General features: G+C 37.6%; 1 protein-coding gene across 1 annotated transcript in view; it reads right to left on the bottom strand.

Moving 5' to 3' along the window:
* Window positions 1-24,126, bottom strand: part of LOC306864209 (coronin-7-like) — a 157,526-nt gene that overhangs the window by 1,115 nt on the left and 132,285 nt on the right. The window contains exons 10-27 of the mRNA XM_079408039.1: window positions 9,308-9,362; window positions 9,154-9,211; window positions 8,931-9,076; window positions 7,897-7,992; window positions 7,673-7,774; window positions 7,446-7,593; window positions 6,535-6,710; window positions 6,341-6,449; window positions 5,384-5,470; window positions 5,156-5,298; window positions 3,694-3,798; window positions 3,517-3,602; window positions 3,276-3,417; window positions 3,083-3,172; window positions 2,884-3,000; window positions 2,546-2,681; window positions 2,349-2,440; window positions 65-151 (exon numbers count right to left, since the gene is read on the bottom strand). Coding sequence (XP_079264165.1) covers window positions 65-151; window positions 2,349-2,440; window positions 2,546-2,681; window positions 2,884-3,000; window positions 3,083-3,172; window positions 3,276-3,417; window positions 3,517-3,602; window positions 3,694-3,798; window positions 5,156-5,298; window positions 5,384-5,470; window positions 6,341-6,449; window positions 6,535-6,710; window positions 7,446-7,593; window positions 7,673-7,774; window positions 7,897-7,992; window positions 8,931-9,076; window positions 9,154-9,211; window positions 9,308-9,362 — 1,975 coding nt within the window. The remainder of the gene's footprint in view (window positions 1-64; window positions 152-2,348; window positions 2,441-2,545; window positions 2,682-2,883; window positions 3,001-3,082; window positions 3,173-3,275; window positions 3,418-3,516; window positions 3,603-3,693; window positions 3,799-5,155; window positions 5,299-5,383; window positions 5,471-6,340; window positions 6,450-6,534; window positions 6,711-7,445; window positions 7,594-7,672; window positions 7,775-7,896; window positions 7,993-8,930; window positions 9,077-9,153; window positions 9,212-9,307; window positions 9,363-24,126) is intronic.

The following is a 24,126-nucleotide window of genomic DNA, read 5'->3' as shown; positions in this document are numbered from 1 at the left end:
TGGTTTACAGTGTGCCATGAATCATCTGGTGTGTGTATGTTTGTAGGGTCAGTTCTTTACTCACCCACTCGTCTTCATCCACCCCCTCATATGACTCCTGTGGCAGAGGGTCTTCCCTGTTTCCCAGCTTCGCCACCATGGCACTGAGCAACTGCAATAAACACATACACACAAATAAATGAGACAGATAGATAGACAGAATGAAGGAACGCCAGATGGACAGATAGAATGATAGAATGAATAAACAAACAAATGATAGAGACAGACAGAACAAACAATAGACAGAGAGAGACACACAGACAGAACAAACTAATTAAAGACAGATAGAATAAACAATCGACAGACAGACAGACAGACAGAGACAGACAAAACAAACAAACAATAGACAGACAGAACAAAAAAATGACAGACAAATAAAATAAACAAGTAATAGACAGAGAGAGAGAGACAGAACAAATGATGGACAGGCAGAATGAACGAACAAATGATAGACAGACAGACAGAACAAACAAACAAATGATTGAAAGACACACAGTACAAACAAATGTCAGACAGACAGAATGAACGAACAACCAAATGATAGACAGACAGAACAAACAATAGACACAGAGACAGACAGAATGAGCAAACAAAGGACTAACATACAGACAGAAAAAACAAACAATTGATTGGAAGACAGAACAAACAAATGTCAGACAGACAGAATGAACGAACAAACGATATACAGACAGACAACAAACAAACATCAGACAGAATGAACGAACAAACAAACGATATACAGACAGACAACAAACAAACATCAGACAGAATGAACGAACAAACAAACGATATACAGACAGACAACAAACAAACGTTAGACAGAATGAACGAACAAACAAACGATATACAGACACAGACAGACAGAACAAACAAACTACAGATAGAATGAATGAACAAACAAACTAGACATAGAACAAACAAACAATAGACAGAGACAGACAGACAGACAGACAGACAGAGAATGAACAAACAAACGACCGACAGACACACACACACACACACACACACACACACACACACACACACAAACACACACCAACACACACACACAAACGATAGACTGAGACAGACAGAATGAACAAACAAATGATAGACAGAGACAGGGGTCATTCCACGAAATTAGTGCCTTTTGCATCCCTAAGAAATAATCAAACATAGACTTAATATAACAACAAATAAATGTGCAATTTAAAAACATAACAATACTATGTTATGCTTTCATCAATATTATATAAAAAAAAGTAAATTAAATATTATTTTAAATAATTTAAATACCATGTATGCTGGTAAGGGTAAGGTTTTTGGCCTGTCCTTGACTATGATTTTTCTTTTTCAGCAGGACTTTTATTTAGCAAAATGAAGGCAAAATGATATAAAAATCACATTAGCATATTGTTCTAAATATAGTATCATTGTTAAGCAATGTTTTTGGCATAAGTGTGCATTTTTTCTATAAAATATAAATCATTTTATTGGTGTCCCCTTATTTCATGTCAGCCCTGTTACCCTCATCAAAAAAACAACGAAAAAAACTGTAAAATAATGTACATTAAAGTGACATTTCTAGGAGGTTACATCATCTCTCAACCAGGATTCCTACACATAAAACACAAGCATGTTTTTCTCACTCCTCTATAATGTTCAGTTTTTGATGATTTATGAGGCTTGACTGAGGGGGGGGGGGGGGGGGGGGGGGCATCATGCAGTGTCAATCCTGTTACCATTTTTTAAATTGAAATTTAAACAATTATTTTTTACATTTAATATAATCAATATCTGCAAGTAAAATCCTTTGTACATTGTGCTTTTGTGAACTTGACTATTAGCTAGCAATTAACAAATTAGTTTGAAATCGTCAAACCTGTTACTGTCAACCTGTTACTTTTGTTAAAGATGTCTGTGTAAAACCTTTTAAAGGTCACCCTCTGTATATTATTGAGCTAATGCCTTTTTCATTCAGTGGCATATGAGTTCTAATTAAACTATCGTATCTAGTGACGCTTGTGTCTGTAACAGGGTCGACAAAAATACCAAAACATGAGGTAGAAAAATAGTCATAAAATAATAAATTACATAGCCTGAGAAGCACAATACGATTTCTTGTCATTTTAAGGTGTCTTCATTTCGTGGCTATTTTAAAAATATCGATTAAGCTTATTTTATTTTAAATTTTTCCAAGTGGAAAAGGAACCGATTTCATGGAATGACCCACAGACACAGACAGACAGACAAACAAACAAACGACAGGTATATAGAGTGAATGAACAAACAAATAATAGAAAGACAGAGAGACAGACAGACAGAGATACCTCCTCTTTCTTCTGTTCATCAGTTTTTTCCTCCAGATAGACAGAGGAGGGCAGGTACTTCCTAACAGGAGCCTCTTTTGGTGCTTCACTCACTGAAAGAAAACAGATCATAAGGAAGGGTATTGTAACACTACATGCATAGAGCAGATTCTTGGACAGGTATTCTTTGAGTTGTGTTTGGGGATGTTGAGCTGTACCGGGCATCATGTCTTTGGGCCGCAGGCTGATTTTGCGGTGCTGTCCGTTGGATCCAGAGAGCCAGGCAGCAGCGGTCAGAGATGCTTCCCACCACACTGCAGTCTCCGGGAAAACATCATCCTGGAAAAACTCTTTCTGTAGAGCGAAGACAGATTCAAATGTTTACATTTGTTCATTCAGCATGAGAAACAAACACTATATATAAAGCTGAAAAAGTACTTAAAAATGATCAAGCTTAAGGTTTCCAGAAATATAGATACAATGTAATTTAAAAATATAATAAAATTAATAATACTAATAATTAGTTTTCAGATTCTGGTATGAGGGTCACTCTTACTTTGACACGAGGCACTCTGAAGGCCACGGGTTCAATGGTGGTCTTGCCAAGTCGGATGGCTCGAGCCACTTCCACATCACGCACATCACATTCAGCCTTCGGCAGGAAACACAACCCCTGTGACGACACGGTAAGACATTAGTTAAACAGTCTGCTTTCCGTATCATCAATAATATCACAACAGCACCAACAATAATACCTTGTGTGGTTCAGAGGAATGAAAACTACTACATTCCATGAAGTACGGCGCTTCAGGCACGATCTCGTATATATAAACACGTGTGTCACCCTGAAAGACCAAAGGACAAATACACAAACTGTTGCATGAATCTGTTTGTTACTATAAACCAATAGCCAATTTTAATGCTCAGCAAAGACACACACTCACACACCTTGCCAGTGAGGATGAGGACACTGGTGTCGGGATCGTAGAATGGGATAAGGGTCGAGGGAGACACATCAGCGGGCGCTGAAGCCACAGACCCGGATGCCAAGGACTCAGTGGAGAACAGGTACAGCTGCCTTTCACTGCGGCTGTAAAGGAAATAAGCCATTAAAACTCTTTTAGCGCCAGAGAGGTACTGCTAGCAACAATATTATGATCATTTTGGCTAAATTTGCGGTATATAGTACCTGTCGAATCCTGAAACCAGCAGGTACTTGCCATCACAGACCCACACTACACGGGCTCCTCTATGGCCCTCAGGTCCTGGGCCCTCCTGCATAGAAAAAGAAGGTAAAACTTTGTCAAAAAGATACAATTTAGTTTGCTTTTGAAGTTTAATATTATTAATCGGATGCTGAACTAACCTGGACGGGCAAGGTGGACTTGCGTGGGTCGTACAGCCGCACTTTTCCGTCCTTACACACAGTGGCCAGCAGTTTCCCATCTGGACTCCAAGCCATGCCAAATATCTAAGAGAGAACATTGTAAGCTGCCTTGATGTCTACAAAATTGGCTAGACAAGACAGATAGACAGACATACAGACGATAGATGAACAGATGGATGATAGATAGACAGACAGACAGACGATAGACAGACAGACAGACAGACAGACACATAGATAGATAGATAGATAGATAGATAGATAGATAGATAGATAGATAGATAGATAGATAGATAGATAGATAGATAGATAGATAGATAGATAGATAGACGACGACGACGATAGATAGACAGACAGACAGACAAACAGATGATAGATAGACAGACAGTCAGACAGACAGACAGACAGTCAGTCAGACAGACAGACAGACAGACAGACAAACAGATGATAGATAGACAGACAGACAGACAGGCAAACAGATGATAGATAGACAGACAGACAGACAGATGATAGATAGACAGACAGACAGACAAACAGATGATAGATAGACAGACAGACAATAGACAGACAGACGGACAGATGATAGATAGACAGACAGACAGACAGACAGATGATAGATAGACAGACAGACAATAGACAGACAGACGGACAGATGATAGATAGACAGACAGACAGACAGACAAACAGATGATAGATAGACAGACAGACAATAGGCAGACAGACAGACAAACAGATGATAGATAGACAGACAGACAGACAATAGACAGACAGACAGACAAACAGATGATAGACAGACAGTCAGACAGACAGACAGACAGATGATAGATAGACAGACAGACAGACAGACAGACAGACAGACAAACAGATGATAGACAGACAGTCAGACAGACAGACAGACAGACAGACAGACAGATGATAGATAGACAGACAGACAGACAATAGACAGACAGACAGACAAACAGATGATAGACAGACAGTCAGACAGACAGACAGACAGACAGATGATAGATAGACAGACAGACAGACAGACAGACAGACAGACAGACAGATGATAGACAGACAGACAGACAAACAGATGATAGATAGATAGATAGATAGACAGACAGACAGACAACGACGATAGATAGACACACAGACAGACAGACAAACAGATGATAGATAGACAGAAAGACAGACAGACAGACGGACAAACAGATGATAGACAGACAGACAGACAGACAGATGATAGATAGACAGAAAGACAGACAGACAGACAATAGACAGACAGACAAACAGATGATAGACAGACAGACAGACAGACAGACAGACAGACAAATAGATAGATAGATAGATAGATAGATAGATAGATAGATAGATAGATAGATAGATAGATAGACAGACAGACAGACAGACAGACAGACAGACAGACAGACAGACAGACAGACAGACAGACAGACAGACAGACCTGGTCCTGATGTCCGCTGAGTCGTTTGACTTCCTCTCCCGTCTCCAGGTTCCACAGTCTCACTGTGAGGTCGTAGGAGGAGGACGCCAGCAGGCCGGACGCATGGGGGTGGAACTTGATGGAGTAAATCTTCTCCGTGTGTCCTGTAATTGGTCAAGGTGTGTGTCAATCAAACACTACAGAATGACTACTTATACAGTTCAGAGGTCACATGAGCCAGTTTCTTACCACGCAGCACACACTCTGGCTCAGTCAGGGTTTCGGTCAGGCCTTCTTTGGGAATCTGCCATACGCGGATCTTAGCATCATCACCAGCTTTGAGACAGACACATCAGAGAGCAGTGATGACATTCAGATTTCAGTGCTCAGACAGCAGGTAATTAGGTTTCTTTTCAAGAGACGCCTAAAGATACAACTGTTCTTAAAACACTTAATTTGCTACAAACTACTGTACATTTTCTTTTGATTTTGAGGAAAACTATGACTTGGATGTGTTCCTAAGATTTAAACTCATGTATCCCTGGTTGAAAATCACGGAGGTACATGTAGATGAATAGCCAGTGCTGGGTAAATTACAAGCAAATTGTATTCCCGTTACTGATTCCAAATTGCATGATAAAAACTGTAGGCAGTAACGTAATCCATTACATTACTCATTTTAGGTCATATAATCAGACTACTTTACACATTTATCACATTGATTAAACAGGATAATCTTGTACCACATTGATATAAAAAATACAAAGAGAAAGAAAATATATTCCATTCATTATGATTAACAAAATGAAGTGCATTAAATATTATATTACGTCAAGGTTTCCCAAACTGGGGTTTGTGAAGGAACTGCAGGGGTTTTTTGAGTTTAATGAAAAAGAAGAATTAGGGAGAATCAATAAATTATGAATAATTTATTGCTATTGTGTGAATAATATCTAATCATGTAATCAATAAAAAAAAAATAACTGTAGCCTGATTATGAGGATTTTAAAATGTAATACTGTATAATCTAATTACAAGTATTGAATTTTTGGAATATGATTAACCCAGATTACATGATGTAACCAGGCACTGTGAATAGCTGTTACTATATAGCATTACGGCTGTAACTCTGTATTGACCAATCAGAATCCAGAATCAGAGCAATCACTTTTATATAGTTATTTTTAATGGCCAATGAAAACTCACCCACAACCAGCTTGTGTGTGTCAAAGGGGTCCCAGCAGAAGTCGGCCACATTGACGGAGTTCTGGATGGTGGGCAGGGCGGTGTCCGGCAGTTTTCCAGGTTGGGACAGCTGTAGAAGCAGACAGACGGAGCAGTTAGATACTGTAAACGAATCAAAGACTTAGAAGAAAAGTGAAGTGAATGCAGTAATGCACCTCAAATACAGCGATCTGCCCTCCGGCGATGGCGAGAGGCACTGCCACACGCTGGCCGTTGGCACAGAAGCCGTCACACTCTCCTGGTGTGGTCAGATGAAGCCCGCGCAGGTTGGTGATGTGAGTGTCCCGGTGCAAAATGGCCCCATGGATGTGACGAAACTTGGAGCTCGGGCCTGAGAATCACAGAAAGCCATTCATTACAAGAGCTGGGAGATTTACACAGCCAAAAACATTCTTTCTTGATATGGTTCAGCTTTTTGATGATATTTGGCATCACTTTGGGGGCAGTAAGACTTTGTATATTTAGCAAAGATGCATTAAATTGATCAAAATTTACAGAAATGGCTGTTTTTTTACACTGTGTGTTCATCAGATAACTTTTATATTATAAGAGTACATTATAATAGTGTGTGTGTGTATATACTATATATATGTAATAATGTATTTCTATATCCATATTTAATAATAAGCATATTTAATAACTGAATAATTTTAATAATATAAAAAGACATAATAATAAGAGTATATTAATATATAGGGAGATTATGCACATCAATCATTATAAAATCTACTGACTGAAATGGACAGCGCGAAAGAAATGATTCACAGAAATGAATCAAAAAAAATTATTACTATTAATTATCATTATTATGGTTTCCTCTTATCACTTCTGAAATGATGAAACAAACTAATAAAGTAATATCTTACAAGTGTGATAATAATATTGTATAGTAGAACATTCTCACCTCTACTGGCAATTTTTGCTACTGAGGTTTACATACTACAAACTTTTATTCTATTATTTAAAGACATACTATCAAAATATTATTATTAATTTAAAAAAAAAAAAAAACATATATTTTTTAACTTAATTAAATGCAAATGCATATAAAGTCAGTGTGAGTGACCGAGCATGCTCTGGATGGCGCGGGAGCTCTGGCTGGGGCTGGGGCTCGGCAGGAAGCCGGACGACAGGCCGCTGGTGGAGGACGGGGAGCGGGACGGGGCGGCACTGCTGCTGGGGGTGCTGAGGGGACTGCTGGAGGTCGAGGCCTCCTGAGAAAAACACAGAAATACACTGTAAGACCATCATTTCTGTAAAGTAAACTTTTCTCCTCATGTTCCTCCCACAGACCTCTTTGCTCTTGCCACGGGGAAGATCCTTTGGTTTTGTCTCCTGAGCTGATGGAGCAGCCGGTTTTGGCCTCTTGCTTGGGTGAAGACTGACTCGCTCCACCTGTAAAAGTGTTAAGGAGTTAAGCATATCTTAAAAAGTTAATATAGCTTGACTATAATTTCCGTAAGAAATCCTTTGCTATCCATTGAATTCCCCATGACTAAAATAGAAATGGTCAGCACCTGCTTGTTCTCTCCTTTCCACCATTCCTCTGCCGTCATGGCCGGAGTGTGACCCACAGTGTCCGGATACAAGTCTACATGGAAGTCCTGTCCTGCCTGATACACACAAAACAACTAAAACATTCAACATGCTCAGACACGCTGATTTTGTACAAAAAAAGAAGGAAAAACTATTTTACCTACTCATTCAGTATGACTATTATAATAATAATAATATCATTAGTAGTTTTGTGTTATTAGTATTTAAATTATTAAATTAAACAGTTCAACAAGGATATATATTACTACTGCAATAATAATATTGTAGTCAAAATAAAAAAAGTATAATAATAATAAAGAAATAATATTAATGATAATAATAAATCATTATATTATAATTTCATTTTATTACTATTTAAATTCTAAAAATTAAACAAATGAATGAATAAATATATTACTATTGCAAAATACTACTGTACTGAAATAAAATAATTAAAAATAATATATTTTTAATAAAACAATAGGAAAATTATAATATTATTTTTTATAGATATATCAACTTCTTGTATTAATAATAATAATTTATTATATTATTAATAATAATAATAATGTTTTTTGTTTTATTTGATTACTATTTAAATGTTAAAACTTAAGCAAATTAATAAAGAAATATATTAATATTGCATTAATGCTACTGTAAAAAAATTTAAGTATTGATTAAGAAGAAAAATATTTTATTTTACAGAATAGTCAAATTAAAATAGCAATACTTTTATAGCTGATTCAATTTGCTGTCAAACATTTAACCATAAAAAAGCAGAAAACCACTATGAGACTTTACAGATTCAGTTTTGTTGATATTTGTATAAATGATTCTCATTACAAATGTGGAATTACGCAATTCATGTACATCATACAGGTCGGAAAATACGGAAATCACTTCCCTGCTACATGTTCTCAGCTTATCAATCATAACCAGAGTAAGATAATCAAAGTACATTAGGAGCTTTTACATTTACAGTCAGTTTAGCAGACCTGGATGTGTTCATTCTCACCTTGCGAGGCACCTGGTAGCTGATGGGCACTATGAAGTTATTGGTGAGCTGCATCAGACGCAAAACCTCACAGCAGCTGACGTCCAGAGCGAGCTTCGGCACCAGAGCCACGCCACGAGTCGACACATCCGTCAAACAGTGACTCACTGAAAACGACAGAGAGAGATCAGCTTCATGAAACATGAAAAAGAGCAAGAGCATCAAGAAAAAGAGTCCGTGCTACCTTGAGACAGGAAGGGCTCACTGCTGTTCACCTCGAAACAGTCGATCACACTCTCACCCTGAGAAAATAGCATTAATAATAGTATTCATATTGAAGATAAAGAAATCCAGTCATTAAAAAATATCTTAAAATATGTTAATAAATGGTCACATACATTTCCAGACACAATAAGTAGTCCAGAGTCTGGATCAAACAGAGGCATCAGAATCCTGCGGATAAAAACAGACATGCAAATAATGATTAGGCTACTGATGCTGTAGGACTCATATTTCTCACAAAGCAAACAGTTTGTTAAACTTTTCTTATACACTCCTGGTTTTTAAAGAAATTAATACTTTAATTCAGCAAGGATGCATTAAATTGATTTAAAAAACAAACATTTAAAATGTTTCTAAATTTCTATTTCAAATAAATGCAGTTTTTAAAAAAAAAAAACTTTCTATTCATTAAAGATCAATAGAGAGAGAGAGAAAAAAAGTGTTTTCAACATTGATAATAATAATATTTTTTTCTTAAACAGCAAATCATCATAGAATGATTTCTGAAGGATCATGTGACACTGAAGACTGGTATAATGATGCTGGAAAATCAGCTTTGCTATTATAATAAAAATTACATTTTAAAATATATTCACATAGAAAATAGATATATTTAAGTAGAGTAGAGTAGTTTAAAACAGCGAGGGACGTTGTTGAAGTGTGCTGATGTGTGGTAGTGCATTGTAAGAGGGAACACTGTGGGAACGCAGGAGCTGTTTGTGTATTTAACTAATATGCAGACATATTAGTTGCCAATAAATAAATAATTTTTAAAGTGTTATATGAAGTGTCTTGCCGTTTCAAACACTCAACATGGCAGCCACCATGGGAGGGCGACACACTCCATAATATAACTGCTTTTTTCTAGACCACTGATTTGAATTTTCATCCAATGTTATCATTTTTAAAAATGAACTATTTTTTTTAGATAAAAAAAGAGACGATGTTAAAAAATACATTTCTAATTGCTAAGGTGTTCTGGTTAGTTTTAGTGTGTTGCTATTCATTTGCAAGACTCCTGCTATGTGGTTGTTGACTGTTCAATTAGCAAATTAACATCTCGCTTAAACAAGACAATAATTTGAGGAATAATGTTTGTAGTACATTGTTATGCACCAAATTTAATATGTTATACACTAATAAACACAGGACGAATTTGTCCAGCTCAAAGAGGATTCAAGAAGACAATGAAGACAGTGTGAGGAAAACGTAAGTAGATCCAACAAGTCTGAAGTTTAAAGTGCGTATGTACTGTATGTTTGCAGTGGGAAAATAAACAGTTATGTCCTTTCTCCACTAAGTGGTAGAATAAGCAGCGAAATGAGCTCACATCAACACAGAAATCTGCATCAGCTCTTCAACAAAATATTGCATTGATCAGACACAAAACATGTGAAAACTTCACTTCAGAGTCATTAAACCTGTCTGTTTGCCCCCGGACTGGAATCTGGTACCCTTTCACACATACAAAGCCACATTGATCCGTCCGCTTTCTGAAGCCCGAGGCTCGAGCGGGGGTCACCGATGGGCGCCACAGGGCCCGGGATCACGGCAAGAACACGAGCGTCTATTTGGAGTCACATGCTGCTGGGAGCGGGGCGTGTTTCCGCTTCGCTTGAAGAAACCAGATCAAACCTTTCACCCACATCAATCAGCTCAGAGCGTGGGATATGACATGGAATGGTTGTTGGTGCCAGACGGGCTGGTCTGAGTATTTCAAAAACTGCTGATCTACTGGGATTTTCACGCACAACCATCTCTAGGGTTTACAGAGAATGGTCCGAAAAAGAGAAAATATCCAGTGAGCGGCAGTTGTGTGGACGAAAATGCCTTGTTGATATTCGCACAGGCTCACCAAAATCCACAGTCACCAGATCTCAGTCCAGTAGAGCACCTTTGGGATGTGATGGAACGAAAGATTCGCATCATGGATGTGCAGCCGACAAATCTGCAGCAACTGCGTGATGCTATCATGTCAATATGGACCAAAATCTCTGAGGAATGTTTCCAACACCTTGTTGAATCTGTGCCACGAAGAATTAAGGCAGTTCTGAAGGTAAAAGGAGGTCCAACCCGGTACCAGCAAGGTGTACCTAATAAAATGGCCAGTGAGTGTGTGTGTATATATATATATATATATATATTATTTAAACAAAGGAAAACCTGACATTTATGCAATAATGACTGACATTTTGGTCTGTTCCTTACACAAAGCTATGGCTTAAGGCTTGATATATACCTCACAACTCATACAGACAACTTTTATGATGCTTTTGTCTATATTTTCACAGTTTGGCAGACCTAGTGCCCTGTATGAAAGCGCTCATAATCTTTATAAGTCATGTGATACTACACAAACTTTACAAGCCAACACGACTGTGACCTTCAGCGCAATCCACGGATACTAAACCTTCAGCAAACACGCAGGATGAGAAAACACCTACAGGACTTCATGAAGACCATTATTCCTCGTGTTTATTCACTAATGAATTACTAATTTCTCATCTCTCCCACAGTGTGTCAAGCAGAAGTGAGCTAGCGATGAAGACCTCGACATGTCAGGCCACGCTCATCTCTATCAGCTGAATGGCATGCTTGGATCCGAGCCCTGCAGTGGATCGGCAGGCTTTGCCTCCTGCGCCTCTCTTGGCTGCAGTGATTGGTGGGGTGGTTCTTGACGGTTGACTTCACCCCTCCCCCGTCTTCGCCCCGGGCCTCTGAAGTCGGTAAGGGGTTGCCACGCTTTGTTAGCGCAACTTTGCGTTCCCATGTCGAAGTTTCTCTGCAGGAAATACACAAACAGCTCCTGCGTTCCCACAGTGTTCCCTCTTACAATGCACTACCACACATCAGCACACTTCAACAACGTCCCTCGCTGTTTTAAACTACTCCGCAGACTTCTGATACAAGAGACCCGGAAAAAAAAGAAAAAGAAAAATCTCTCTCAATGGTTTTGCAACAGCCCATAAAGACAGGAGACTTTTCAGATTTAGCTCCTCAAAAAAAGAAATAAATCTCAAAACAACTGTCTTGGCAAATCTGCACAAAACTCAGAGATCTCAAATATTTCTCATAAAATTCTTTATATTCATCTTTTTAAATTCTTTAATACCTCAACCGGTTCTCCTAAACAGCAAGAGATTGAACGGAGAGCAAACAAAGAAGTCAGAGATTTCAGTATGAACTCAAGCTCCTCATCAAATTAATTATTTCTCAGTTGTTTCTCCTAGACGGCATTAAGATTAAACTGAGAGCAAATGAAGAACATTCTTGTTCTCAGATGCTTTTTCTGCAAATAAAACTCCAGAAGAGTTTTCAGAAAAGATCTCAAACTGATTTGTCAAGACAAAAGTCAGAGATTTCAATATAAACTCAAACATTTCTCATCAAATTCTTAAATCTTCTCTAATTCCTCCATTTCTCAACTGTTTCTCTGATTTCAAAGTCTACAAACAAAAGTCAAACATCTCAGTATGAAGTCACATTTCTCATCACAATCTTAAGACTTCCTCAATTCCGCAACTGCTTTTCCTAGACTGCTATAGAGCAAACAGGTGTTTTTGCTTTCAAAGTCTACAAAGTTTCAGAAAAGATCTCAACAACCAACTCTCAAACAGTTTTGCCAAGAAAAGTTTTCAAAAACCAAAGATTTCACAGTGAAACAATTCATCAAATGCATTATATTTCTCAGTTGTTTCTTATAGACACCACTAAGATTAAACTGGGAACTTTGATAAAGTTTCCTTGTTCTTAGATGTTTCTTCTGCAAGAACGACTCCAGTAGAGTTTTAGAAAACATCTTAAACTGTGCTCAGATTTGCCAAAATACCAACATTTTCAACCAAAAGTCAGAGAGATATACACTCACCTAAAGGATTATTAGGAACACCTGTTCAATTTCTCATTAATGCAATTATCTAATCAACCAATCACATGGCAGTTGCTTCAATGCATTTAGGGGTGTGGTCCTGGTCAAGACAATCTCCTGAACTCCAAACTGAATGTCAGAATGGGAAAGAAAGGTGATTTAAGCAATTTTGAGTGTGGCATGGTTGTTGGTGCCAGACGGGCCGGTCTGAGTATTTCACAATCTGCTCAGTTACTGGGATTTTCATGCACAACCATTTCTAGGGTTTACAAAGAATGGTGTGAAAAGGGAAAAACATCCAGTATGCGGCAGTCCTGTGGGCGAAAATGCCTTGTTGATGCTAGAGGTCAGAGGAGAATGGGCCGACTGATTCAAGCTGATAGAAGAGCAACTTTGACTGAAATAACCACTCGTTACAACCGAGGTATGCAGCAAAGCATTTGTGAAGCCACAACACGCACAACCTTGAGGCGGATGGGCTACAACAGCAGAAGACCCCACCGGGTACCACTCATCTCCACTACAAATAGGAAAAAGAGGCTACAATTTGCACGAGCTCACCAAAATTGGACGGTTGAAGACTAGAAAAATGTTGCCTGGTCTGATGAGTCTCGATTTCTGTTGAGACATTCAGATGGTAGAGTCAGAATTTGGCGTAAACAGAATGAGAACATGGATCCATCATGCCTTGTTACCACTGTGCAGGCTGGTGGTGGTGGTGTAATGGTGTGGGGGATGTTTTCTTGGCACACTTTAGGCCCCTTAGTGCCAATTGGGCATCGTTTAAATGCCACGGCCTACCTGAGCATTGTTTCTGACCATGTCCATCCCTTTATGACCACCATGTACCCATCCTCTGATGGCTACTTCCAGCAGGATAATGCACCATGTCACAAAGCTCGAATCATTTCAAATTGGTTTCTTGAACATGACAATGAGTTCACTGTACTAAAATGGCCCCCACAGTCACCAGATCTCAACCCAATAGAGCATCTTTGGGATGTGGTGGAACGGGAGCTTCGTGCCCTGGATGTGCATCCCACAAATCTCCATCAACTGCAAGATGCTATCCTATCAATATGAGCCAACATTTCTAAAGAATGCTTTCAGCACCTTGTTGAATCAATGCCACGTAGAATTAAGGCAGTTCTGAAGGCGAAAGGGGGTCAAACACAGTATTAGTATGTGTTCCTAATAATCCTTTAGGTGAGTGTATATATATAGACAATATTCTTTAATTCCTTAATTTCTCAACTAGTTGGACAGCAATGGATCAAATAGAGAGCAAACAGAGATTTTTTAAGTACACAAACATCTCATCAAATTCATCATAGGGATGTAACAATTCACCCAACTCACGATTCGATTCGATTCACGATTTTGAAACAAAACAAGAGCTCAACAATACCTTAAACTGTGCTCAGATTTGCCAAATTACCAACATTTTCAATCAAAAGTCAGAGATCTCAATATGAACTCAAACATTTCTCCTAAACAGCAACAGACAGCAAACGGAGAAGTCTCCTGCTTTCAAAGTCTACAAACAAAAGTCAAAGATTTCAATAGAAATGTAAACATCATCAAATTCATTATATTTCTCTGTTGCTGAAGTCTACTTCTTCTCAGTTTCTCCTTAAAACAAGACAAGATCTTCACAACATCTCAAACCATGCTCCGATTTGCCAAATTAAGTTTGCAATCAAAAGTTTCATCCAACGTCCCAAGACCAAACGATCTGAGATGCTTAATTACATTATTTATGAAATGATCATCATACACTATTGATATTTTACAGGTCTATACTCGTACTATTCTTTAATTCATGTCTATTTTTTTCCAGAATAATTTTAGGTGAGACATCAGCCACAAATTGATATTTAAATGAAGCACATGTGAGAGTTATTATGAAGCCTAAGCAATGAAAGAGAAGCCTCTGAGCAACTGTACTGTCCTGTGGGACGAATAACTGCACACATAAAGGCAGATATGCCTCACTTCACCGCTTTCCTCAAGTGCAACTAAACCCACGCAGGACAGATTTTCCCACACCAGCGAATGCCTGCGGATGCCGTGTGTGTGTTTGGAGCTCCAGACAGTAGTCCGGTCATGAATGAATGCTAAAACACTCAGAGACGTCATTCTTGAGTGGCTAAAGCTGTAAGCACTCACACACAACGACACACACGTGTGCCACTGCACTGAGGGCCGGAGGGACGTCACGCATGACAAAGCCTCTAATCCAGATGTAAGCCGTCTTTGGACACAGACAGAGAGAGGGAGAGGGAGAGGGAGGGGGAGAGAGAGAGAGAAAGAAAGAGAGAGAACATTTCAAATAGCACAGGCTTTTGGCTTTGTTTTAAATGGAAAACTACCTGCGAACAGAAGAATGTCTGTAAACCCTTAATATTCTCTATATGTCTATAGTCATAATCAATACCTTATATTCAGTTGTGATTATATTTACAGTATAGCACAGCCTCTTGTAGTAAGTATATATACTGTATACTTAAAATGTGCAATTATAAAAACACATCAAATCGTCTTAAATACATTGTCACATACCTCAATGTGTGCATACAAGTAAGCAAAATAATAAAATAAAATAAAAATGTTCTTAGATATTTAGTTATTTTGCTAACTGGATGACACATTATTAAATGTGAAACATAGTGAAGTTTCAAATTAAACATGCAGCATAGTGAATTTATTTGACAATAAATTCTTGTTTAAAATTTTTTCATTTAAATAATAATTCTTAATTACATTAATAATAATAATAATAATATTCTTTATTTAAATATTAGTTCATTTTTTTTCTTTAGTTTTTTCATTTTTGTTAATTGAATGCCACATATTTCAAATCCAACATAGTGAAGTTATTTGACAGCTAATTGTTTCTACTTTAAATAATTTAAATAATAATTATTAATTACTTTACATAATAATAATAATAATAATAATAATAATAACACTACTACTAATAATAAAATACTGCAAAATTAATTATTAATTAAATTATCAATTCAAACTAAAAAAAAATATATATTATTTTTTTACAACTTTTTATAAACAGTTTTGTGTAAAAATGCATTTAGCTTTTGTATGTTCAGTGAAGTAATCTGTCAAGAAGGAGATAAAAATCAGAGCTGATATTACGGTTCATTCACTGTTACTGGAGCTGAAACTGGAAGTTGAACCTGGAAAGTGTGTGTACTGCGCTCCTCTGCAAATGTCATAGGTCATCTATGTATTTTTTCAATGCATACAGAAATTTTGCATACCGCCCACCACAAACCACAGAAACTGTTCAAGTAGCGTGCCAGCACTGCCCTAAATATGTGAGCGTCAGAGGGTGAAATGTGTTTTTCTCTTCACAGCGCAGCATTCCTATCAGAAAGGTACGAGGATTTTGGCAGGAACATCCTAGCAGTGGCCTCAGGAGCATCATAGCTGTCAGTAAACTCCAATTCAGCCATGATAAAACCTGCAGGTGCGTTCAAGATCCGCAGATAAAGCTACGTTATTACTCTCATTATGATGATGGAGGCTGGGATTATATGATTACACTACAGGCCCTGAGGTCTGAACACAGCAGCCGTGTGTTGGTGTGGATCTGCAGGTGGAATAGAGAGATGGACAGACAGCTGTGTGACACAGGAGTGTGGGAGGGGTTTTAATCTGTGATGAAGTGCTGTGGGTGTGACCAAACATTATTACCTTTTTACCTTGACCTTTAGAGAATTTTTAAATGTTCCGTAGTAAAATCCTATGATGTAATGCATAATTAATTTTGCATAATGCAAAATGCATTTGGTCTCGTTCTGTCTCGCGTATCTTGTCAGTGTCTGCGCTTGCTTGGCCATTTGTTGTGGAAAAATAAGGAAAGTGTGTCCAGCTAAATTCAATTAGTATTTTGTTAGATGGGTATAAAAAAGCTTAGTTTACCGCGGCAGTTGTCGTGTGAAGGCCTCCTTGTGTGATGACCGAAGAGTGTAAAGACCATCGACTCTACCGTGCGACTCCACCGGGCTAGGACACTGGCAAAGGATATTAGTATAATTTTTGATTTCTCCTCTTTTCTACTACTTGTTTCACTTCTGTTTCAGTTTTTATAACCATTTCTTACTATGTGTAATTAAGTTGTTGTTTTTAGCATGTGTGTTTGGCAGTGTTATTTCTTAGGATTACTGATAAACTATACTGTTGTGATTTGTATTTGTTATCTATTTTAATTTTAGTTAATGTCTGAAAAAATGTCTGAATAAATTTAGTTAAATTTATTATGTCTGTATAGGTCTTTTATTAAGTTTTAGATTTATTTCATTTGAGTTATTTTAATACTTCAACAAACTAAATGGAAATGAAATGATATATATATTGAATTTATAAATGTGTATGTATATATATTTATGTATGTATGTGTGTGTGGTCGTACATATACATATATAGTTTTTTTGTGGTGTTTGGGCTTAGTGTTATGTTATAATCATTATTGTACTCATACCTTTTGTTCTTTAATATTTTGAATTGTTTTTATATTTTTTTTATTTATTTTTTTATTTAAATGTAAAGTTTTTAAATTTTGTTGTATACATTTGTCATTATTTAATTTTGACAATTTTTAGAGGCTTAAAAATGTATGTAACAAATATGATAAAGTAAGAAGTCTCTTCTGCTCACCAAGGCTGCATTTATTTGATCAAAAATACAGTAAAAACAGTAATATTGAAAAATATTATTATAATTAAATTTTTTATTTGAATATGTTTTAAAATGTCATCTATTATTGTGAAGCAAAGCTGAATTTTTAGCATCATTACTGTGACATGATAATATGCTGTTCACATTGCACGATGTTAAGTTTAAATGTTAAGTTTTGAAATTTTTGAAATTTTCATTTTTATTTAATTTCTTTATTTTTTAAAATGTGTATAGGTAGTATTTATAAAGTTTTAGCTTTTAGTTTTGGATCTGTTTTTAGTTGTTTTAATACTACAATTGATTGCTTCTGTTGTCCTCATTTGTAAGTCGCTTTGGATAAAAGTGTATGCTCAATGACTAAATAAATAATAAATAATATTAATGCCTTTAATTTCCACTGTGATGAATGAAGCATAATGTAATTGTCAGTCCTTGTCTTGTGTTTCCCCTCCTCTCGTGTCCCTATTTGGCTGTCCTCATTCCCTGTCCATTAGTTAATTAGTCCCCAGCCCTGTGTTTAATTACTCCGCACCTGTTTCTGTTCTTCCTCGTTAATTTCCCAGTGTTCTTAAACCCTGTGTTTCCCTGCCTCTGTGTCCAGTCTGATCGTCAAACCCCTATCTTCAGTTGCTGTCTCCACGTTTCCTGGGAGTTCGAAGTTTGCCAAATTAAAGTCTGTGTTCAAGAGAAGTTCCTTGCCTCTGCCTTTCCCTGCGCCCAGAGTGAGCATGACAGTCATTTTCAAACTGGTCATAATTAACTATTAATCAATGTAATAATACTAATTATCATTTGTGTTGTTAATAATATTAATCATGAAAAATACAATTATTATAATTTTTATTTCATCATTATTATTAATTCTTTAGCAATTAATTAAAATTTAAATGACTAAATAGTAAAATAATTATCAAAACAAAAATTAATTGTCACATAACTTCACTATGTTGTGTTTAATATGCTGTTGGTGTTATTAATAATAATAATTGTAATTAATTTAATAATATTTTTGTTATTGTTATTATTATTAATAATAATTCTATCATGAAATTATGCATTAAATTGTTAAAAAGTGACAGTAAAGACAGATAATGCTACAAAAGGTTTCTATTTCACATAAATGTTGTTAATTTGAACTTTCTATTCATCAAAGAATCATGGAAAAAATATTAAGCACTGGGTTAGGGTAGGGTATAATTATCTATATCTTTACTGATTTAATCAGACTGTGAAAAGTTGCCCTTTTTACACTAAATTGGACTACTATGCAACATAACCTTTTGATAACAACCCACTGAATTACATGTATATAAAAATACATCATGTGACAGCTACAGTTTGAAACTTTTGTTGTTGCAAAAAGTGTACATTTAATCTACTATTTAAAAATAGAGCAGGCAGTATACAGTACAGTAAGTAGTATGCTAGTGTTTCATTCCACACACAGCCGAAAAAGTGGTGTAGTATGCATGACAAAGCACAGTAATAGAGGAAGTTAATAAGGCTAGTCTGGAGGTTATACAGAGCTGAAGAAAGTCACTGCTACAGTCCACTGCCTTCAGTCACCGGATCTCAGCCTGTCCCATCACACACACACACACACACACACCTCTGTAATTCAACCACAACACAACAATACATGAAGAACACACAAGTTGCACATTTCTTCTTTCTTCGGAAATCACATATTATAAAATAAAAAGTTGTAAATTATGATTGGATGAGCCATGCTTCAAGTCACAAACATCACATTGATTTAATTCTACATTAAAGTTTCAACGTTGCTTGTGAGTCGTCAATAACATACTTTTACGCTAATGAAAAAGCTCTTCACTAGCATCATTCACTGTATTTTGCAGTAAATTATTTGCTGTAATGAACACTTTACTGTATGATTTAAGAGTTGGGCCTCAGGGCCCGTGTACATGTGTGTGTCTGGGAAGGACGTGGGCTGTTGAGTGCCGCGTGTAACACTTGTTGAACCGCTTCAGTCACTATCAGCAGTAAATCCCCATCATCATCTACGTGAGAGAACACGACAACGTCCTCTTCCAGGAGCGGTCGATTTGTAGCCTGACACCTTGATTACTTTACGGACTCCTGTAACGTAACACATTTGCACGAGAAACAGAATATTCAGTAGAAAATGTAGGGTGGAATTTAAATTTCATCCACTGGGACAGACGAGGGTCAATCAGAAACAAACAGGCTCCTTGAACACGTGATTCTCTCACACAGCATTAGTCCTGCCAAACAGGTGTGCGTGGGATAACCATGACAAGACTTCTGGAAACAAATCCAGATCTGATTAGAGGAGACTGAGAACAAACAGCCCACCTGCAGCCTGAGACACCCATCCAAACCAGACCAAAAACACAGAACCATCACAAGAGCTTTTCATTCTCTGGGTATTGCTGCCTAAAATAACCAAAACACTGATCTGAAGAACCTGACATGAAATATCTAAAACTATTTTAATCTCCATAAAGCAATATAGCAATTTAAAAATCTGACAATCAAAATTGCTCTTAAAATAATAAAAAAAAAATTATTAAATAAATAAATTACAACAGTCCCCCCTTTTATCCCTTAAAACTCATCTTTGATAATCAACATTTAAACTTTTTTTCCAGTGAAATTTTTTTTTTCATGCATTGAAATTTGAATTTTTTTTTTACAGTTATTCTAAAGGGCCTTTTACTGCTAAAAAAAAGTACCAATCAGGCGACAGAAAGCATGTACTAGATTGTGTACGACAGGTTATTCAGCAACGTTTTGACAATTTGATCATTTAGAGGTTTAAAAAAATTTGATCAAAAATACAGTAAAAACAGTAATATTGCAAAATATTATAATTTATTTTTTTATTTGAATATGTTTTAAAATGTGATCTATTATTGTGATGCAAAGCTGAATTTTTAGCATCATTACTGTGACATGATAATATGCTGTTCACATTGCACGATGGATCGGCGACAGGAGGTTACACACTGCATGACTTTACAATAGGAAGAATCGCAAACTACGTTTCATATAACTCCTCCTCGAACTTCCTGCTGCCATGTATCGAACATTTCTTGGTCCTATACCTTCCACAGAATATATAATTACATATAAATATATTTAGACCACTTAACTTCGGGATGTGAAGAGACTTTCAACCAGCATTACAAAAAATGTTTCTGAAGACAATTACCTATTGCACCTTTAAGGAAGTTGCACTGATGCTCGACACACTCAGAAACTCATTGTAAGAGTTTGCCGGGCTGTTCAGTAGTTCTGCTAATCCTCAGATATCTGCGGCTGCTCCGATCCGCCAGGCACTTCATTTAAAAAAGCTTAGAGAGGCAGCGAGGCGGCGGGAGGGAAGAATGCGGACAGCTGCGGCGGCATCAGATGAGGTGACAAGCGCAGCCACTGATCTCCACTTACGCCGACCCAACATACGCACGGGCCTCGCTTTTTAATTAAACTGGAGGGTGGCCTTGCCAACACACCTGACAACACACACCGACAAAAAACAAAGAAATGATGAACAGATGTCTCAGCCTTCATGTCCACAATGCTTTATGAATCTCAAAGAATTAATGTAATAAAATTCACAAAAACTAAACGGGCCTTATTGGTCTGACACCATTCAATCCACTTCAGCTTTCAGCGCAACCGCATCAGAAAACAAAAATCTGTTTCAAATAATGTTGATGGCAAAATTAAATACCAAACTCTTATTTATACAAGAAGACAAAAAACCCTAAAAAAGGGAATCAAACTCGGCCAGTCTGAATGTCCCTCATGTTACACAACAGCTCTGGACGTTTATCTGGAACAAATGCAAAATCAAACTGTCATTTCATTCAACCATAAAACTCCAAATAGCGACTTTTTGTAAATGGATTTTAGTCCAACAGTATTGACCTTAACACCTTGTCCATTTTGCTTTTGATTCTGTCACGTTCATAATTTTGCATAATGTTGGTTCTGTGCAGTTCATATTAATATTCATATCATATTAATAGTTCATATTGATTTTTACTTTGATACAATAAGCACTTTTAGTACTGTGTTGAAACGTCATCTGATGTTCAACATAAATATGATTTCTGAAGCAAAACCAGTGGAGAACCTCTGCAAGAAACGTCGTAAACAGCAGCTTACATGTCCCAGACTGTCCCATAAACTAATGGAGCATGACGGACCTCATAAACACACACTGATGGAGTAAAAACCGTCTGGATACACACTCAAAATGAGTGCCTCCTTAGTAAATGGATTATCCATTCAAATATCATGATGCTTGATACCAATTTATAAAGTGCAACAGTCACCCACTTTTTTGGAAATGTTGGTTTCGGAAATAAGTCAGCTTTAATGAGAAAAATGACTACAATCCCATGAAGCATTGCAAATGACAATCTAATTAAAAATGACCAAGAAATAACAAACTAGTGTTACGGGACGTGGTGGTAGAAGCAGCGCACAAAGAAAGATTTGACGAAAGGAGTTTTTAATAAGCATTAACACACATTCCACTGAAATAACATTAAACCGAGACTAAGAACATAACGAAACTGAAGGCTTATAAAAGACAGGGGAACCAAGGAGCAAACGAAATTATTAATCAAACACAGGTGATAAGACTGAATGATAATTAGACAACGAATTAATAAGAACAGGGACAGAACCAAATAAGGAAAAAAACGGAACACATACACGTAACATATCGCCCCCTCCCGGAAGGCGTGTCTCGCGCAGCAACAGTTCTACCGGGGAGGGGGGGGCCTGGAGGCCAGTGCAGGGCAGGAACAGGGAGGAGCTAAGGAAGGCCTCCAGGGCGGGTCAGGGAGTCCAGGGAGCCAAGGAAGGCCTCCAGTACCCCTTTTCCACCAAAGCAGTTCCAGGTGCTAGTTCAGAGTCAGTGCTATTGCCGGTTCTTAGTTGGTTTGACTGGCGAGCGCTTTAAGAACCGGTTGCTTTTCCACAGGCTAGAGAGCCAATACAGAGCCAGGTCTTACGTCACAATACGTTTCATGTTTCGGTTCGGTAGTGCGGCACAACAGGCTTGTTCGAGGTGCATCAGCGCCCCGCAGATCGATCGATCAGCACACAACACACTAAAGCACCACGAGAGCGATCCAAAAGCATAAAGAGCAGTCTGCTTTTCAGTCGCTCCCGCATATGCACCCCGATATGCCTCGCACCGACCGGTCCACGCAGCGCCGATCTATCCCGAACAAGTCTAAACAAACTATCAGCAATGGCGGACGTTGCGTTGCTATTGATGTTCATGGCTTTGCAAACCTACATCGGCATCCAAACACGGGGAATCAAACGTGTTAGCGTTTAGCTGCTATTTCAAATATGGTGGTTCAAGTTTCTGTTTGTCTTGTTGGTCACGGTAACCCCGCCCCCAGCCCCTGACGCAAGCGGTTCTTCCTTCTAGCCCAGCAATGTTTTGGTGCTACTTACGAAACGCTTTTTCTGGTTCGGAGCTGGTGCTTTGTATGTCGAAAAACAAAGAACCGGTTTGAAACTAGGCTCTGGCTCAGAACCAGCACTGGAACTGCCTTGGTGGAAAAGGGGTACAGGGCGGGTCAGGGAGTCCAGGGAGCCATGGCAGGTCTGGGGACTTGGGAGACCTTGGTGGATCCACCGTGGCCCTAGCCGGCTTGGCCACGGGCATATGGCCCCCCCCCAAAAAAAATTATTGGGTAAATCTAAGAAGTCTGGGGGGCATTCTGAAGGAGCGGGCTCTGGAAGGCGCTCTCAAGGCGCGGGCACTGGAGGAGCAGGCACTGGAGTGAGGATGGGCGCTGAACTCCGAGGGTAACGCCGTATCCAGGAGGTCTGGGGCTGGAGCCGGCGAGCTTGAGAGAGCCACGGACGGCGGCGGGCTTTATATATATAATTTTAAAGAAGAAAAATATTTCAAATATTTAAAAAAACAAACTAAATTTATATTTAAATAAAATTAAAATGGCATGTAGCCTTCAATTATTTAAATTAAGTAAACATGCCTTTAGGACTTCAAACTTCATGTCTTATTTCTTTTTTTATAGAATTAATAAAAGTCGGAAAAAAAAATTAAACAGTTTAAATTACCATTTAAATTAAAATGCATATAGCCATTTTTTTAAATAAACAAGTTTAGGTCTTCAAACTTGTCTTTTTATGATTGTTATGTCTTTTTTAATGAATTAATTAATAACAGTGTGAAAAATTAATCAAAATAAATGACAAAAACTTATTAATTTAAATAAATATGTAAATAATGGGGTGAATGGTCTGTTATGGCCATGTTTGCCTGTGTGTGTGGTACCATTCAGAGTTTAAGGCCTAACCCCAGAAAGTCCCGGAAACGAGCAGCTA

The sequence above is a fragment of the Barbus barbus genome (assembly GCF_936440315.1).
Source record: "Barbus barbus genome assembly, chromosome: 4".
NCBI classification, from domain to species: domain Eukaryota; kingdom Metazoa; phylum Chordata; class Actinopteri; order Cypriniformes; family Cyprinidae; genus Barbus; species Barbus barbus.
Note: the sequence above shows the minus strand (reverse complement) of the source record. Positions and strands in the feature narration are given on the sequence as shown.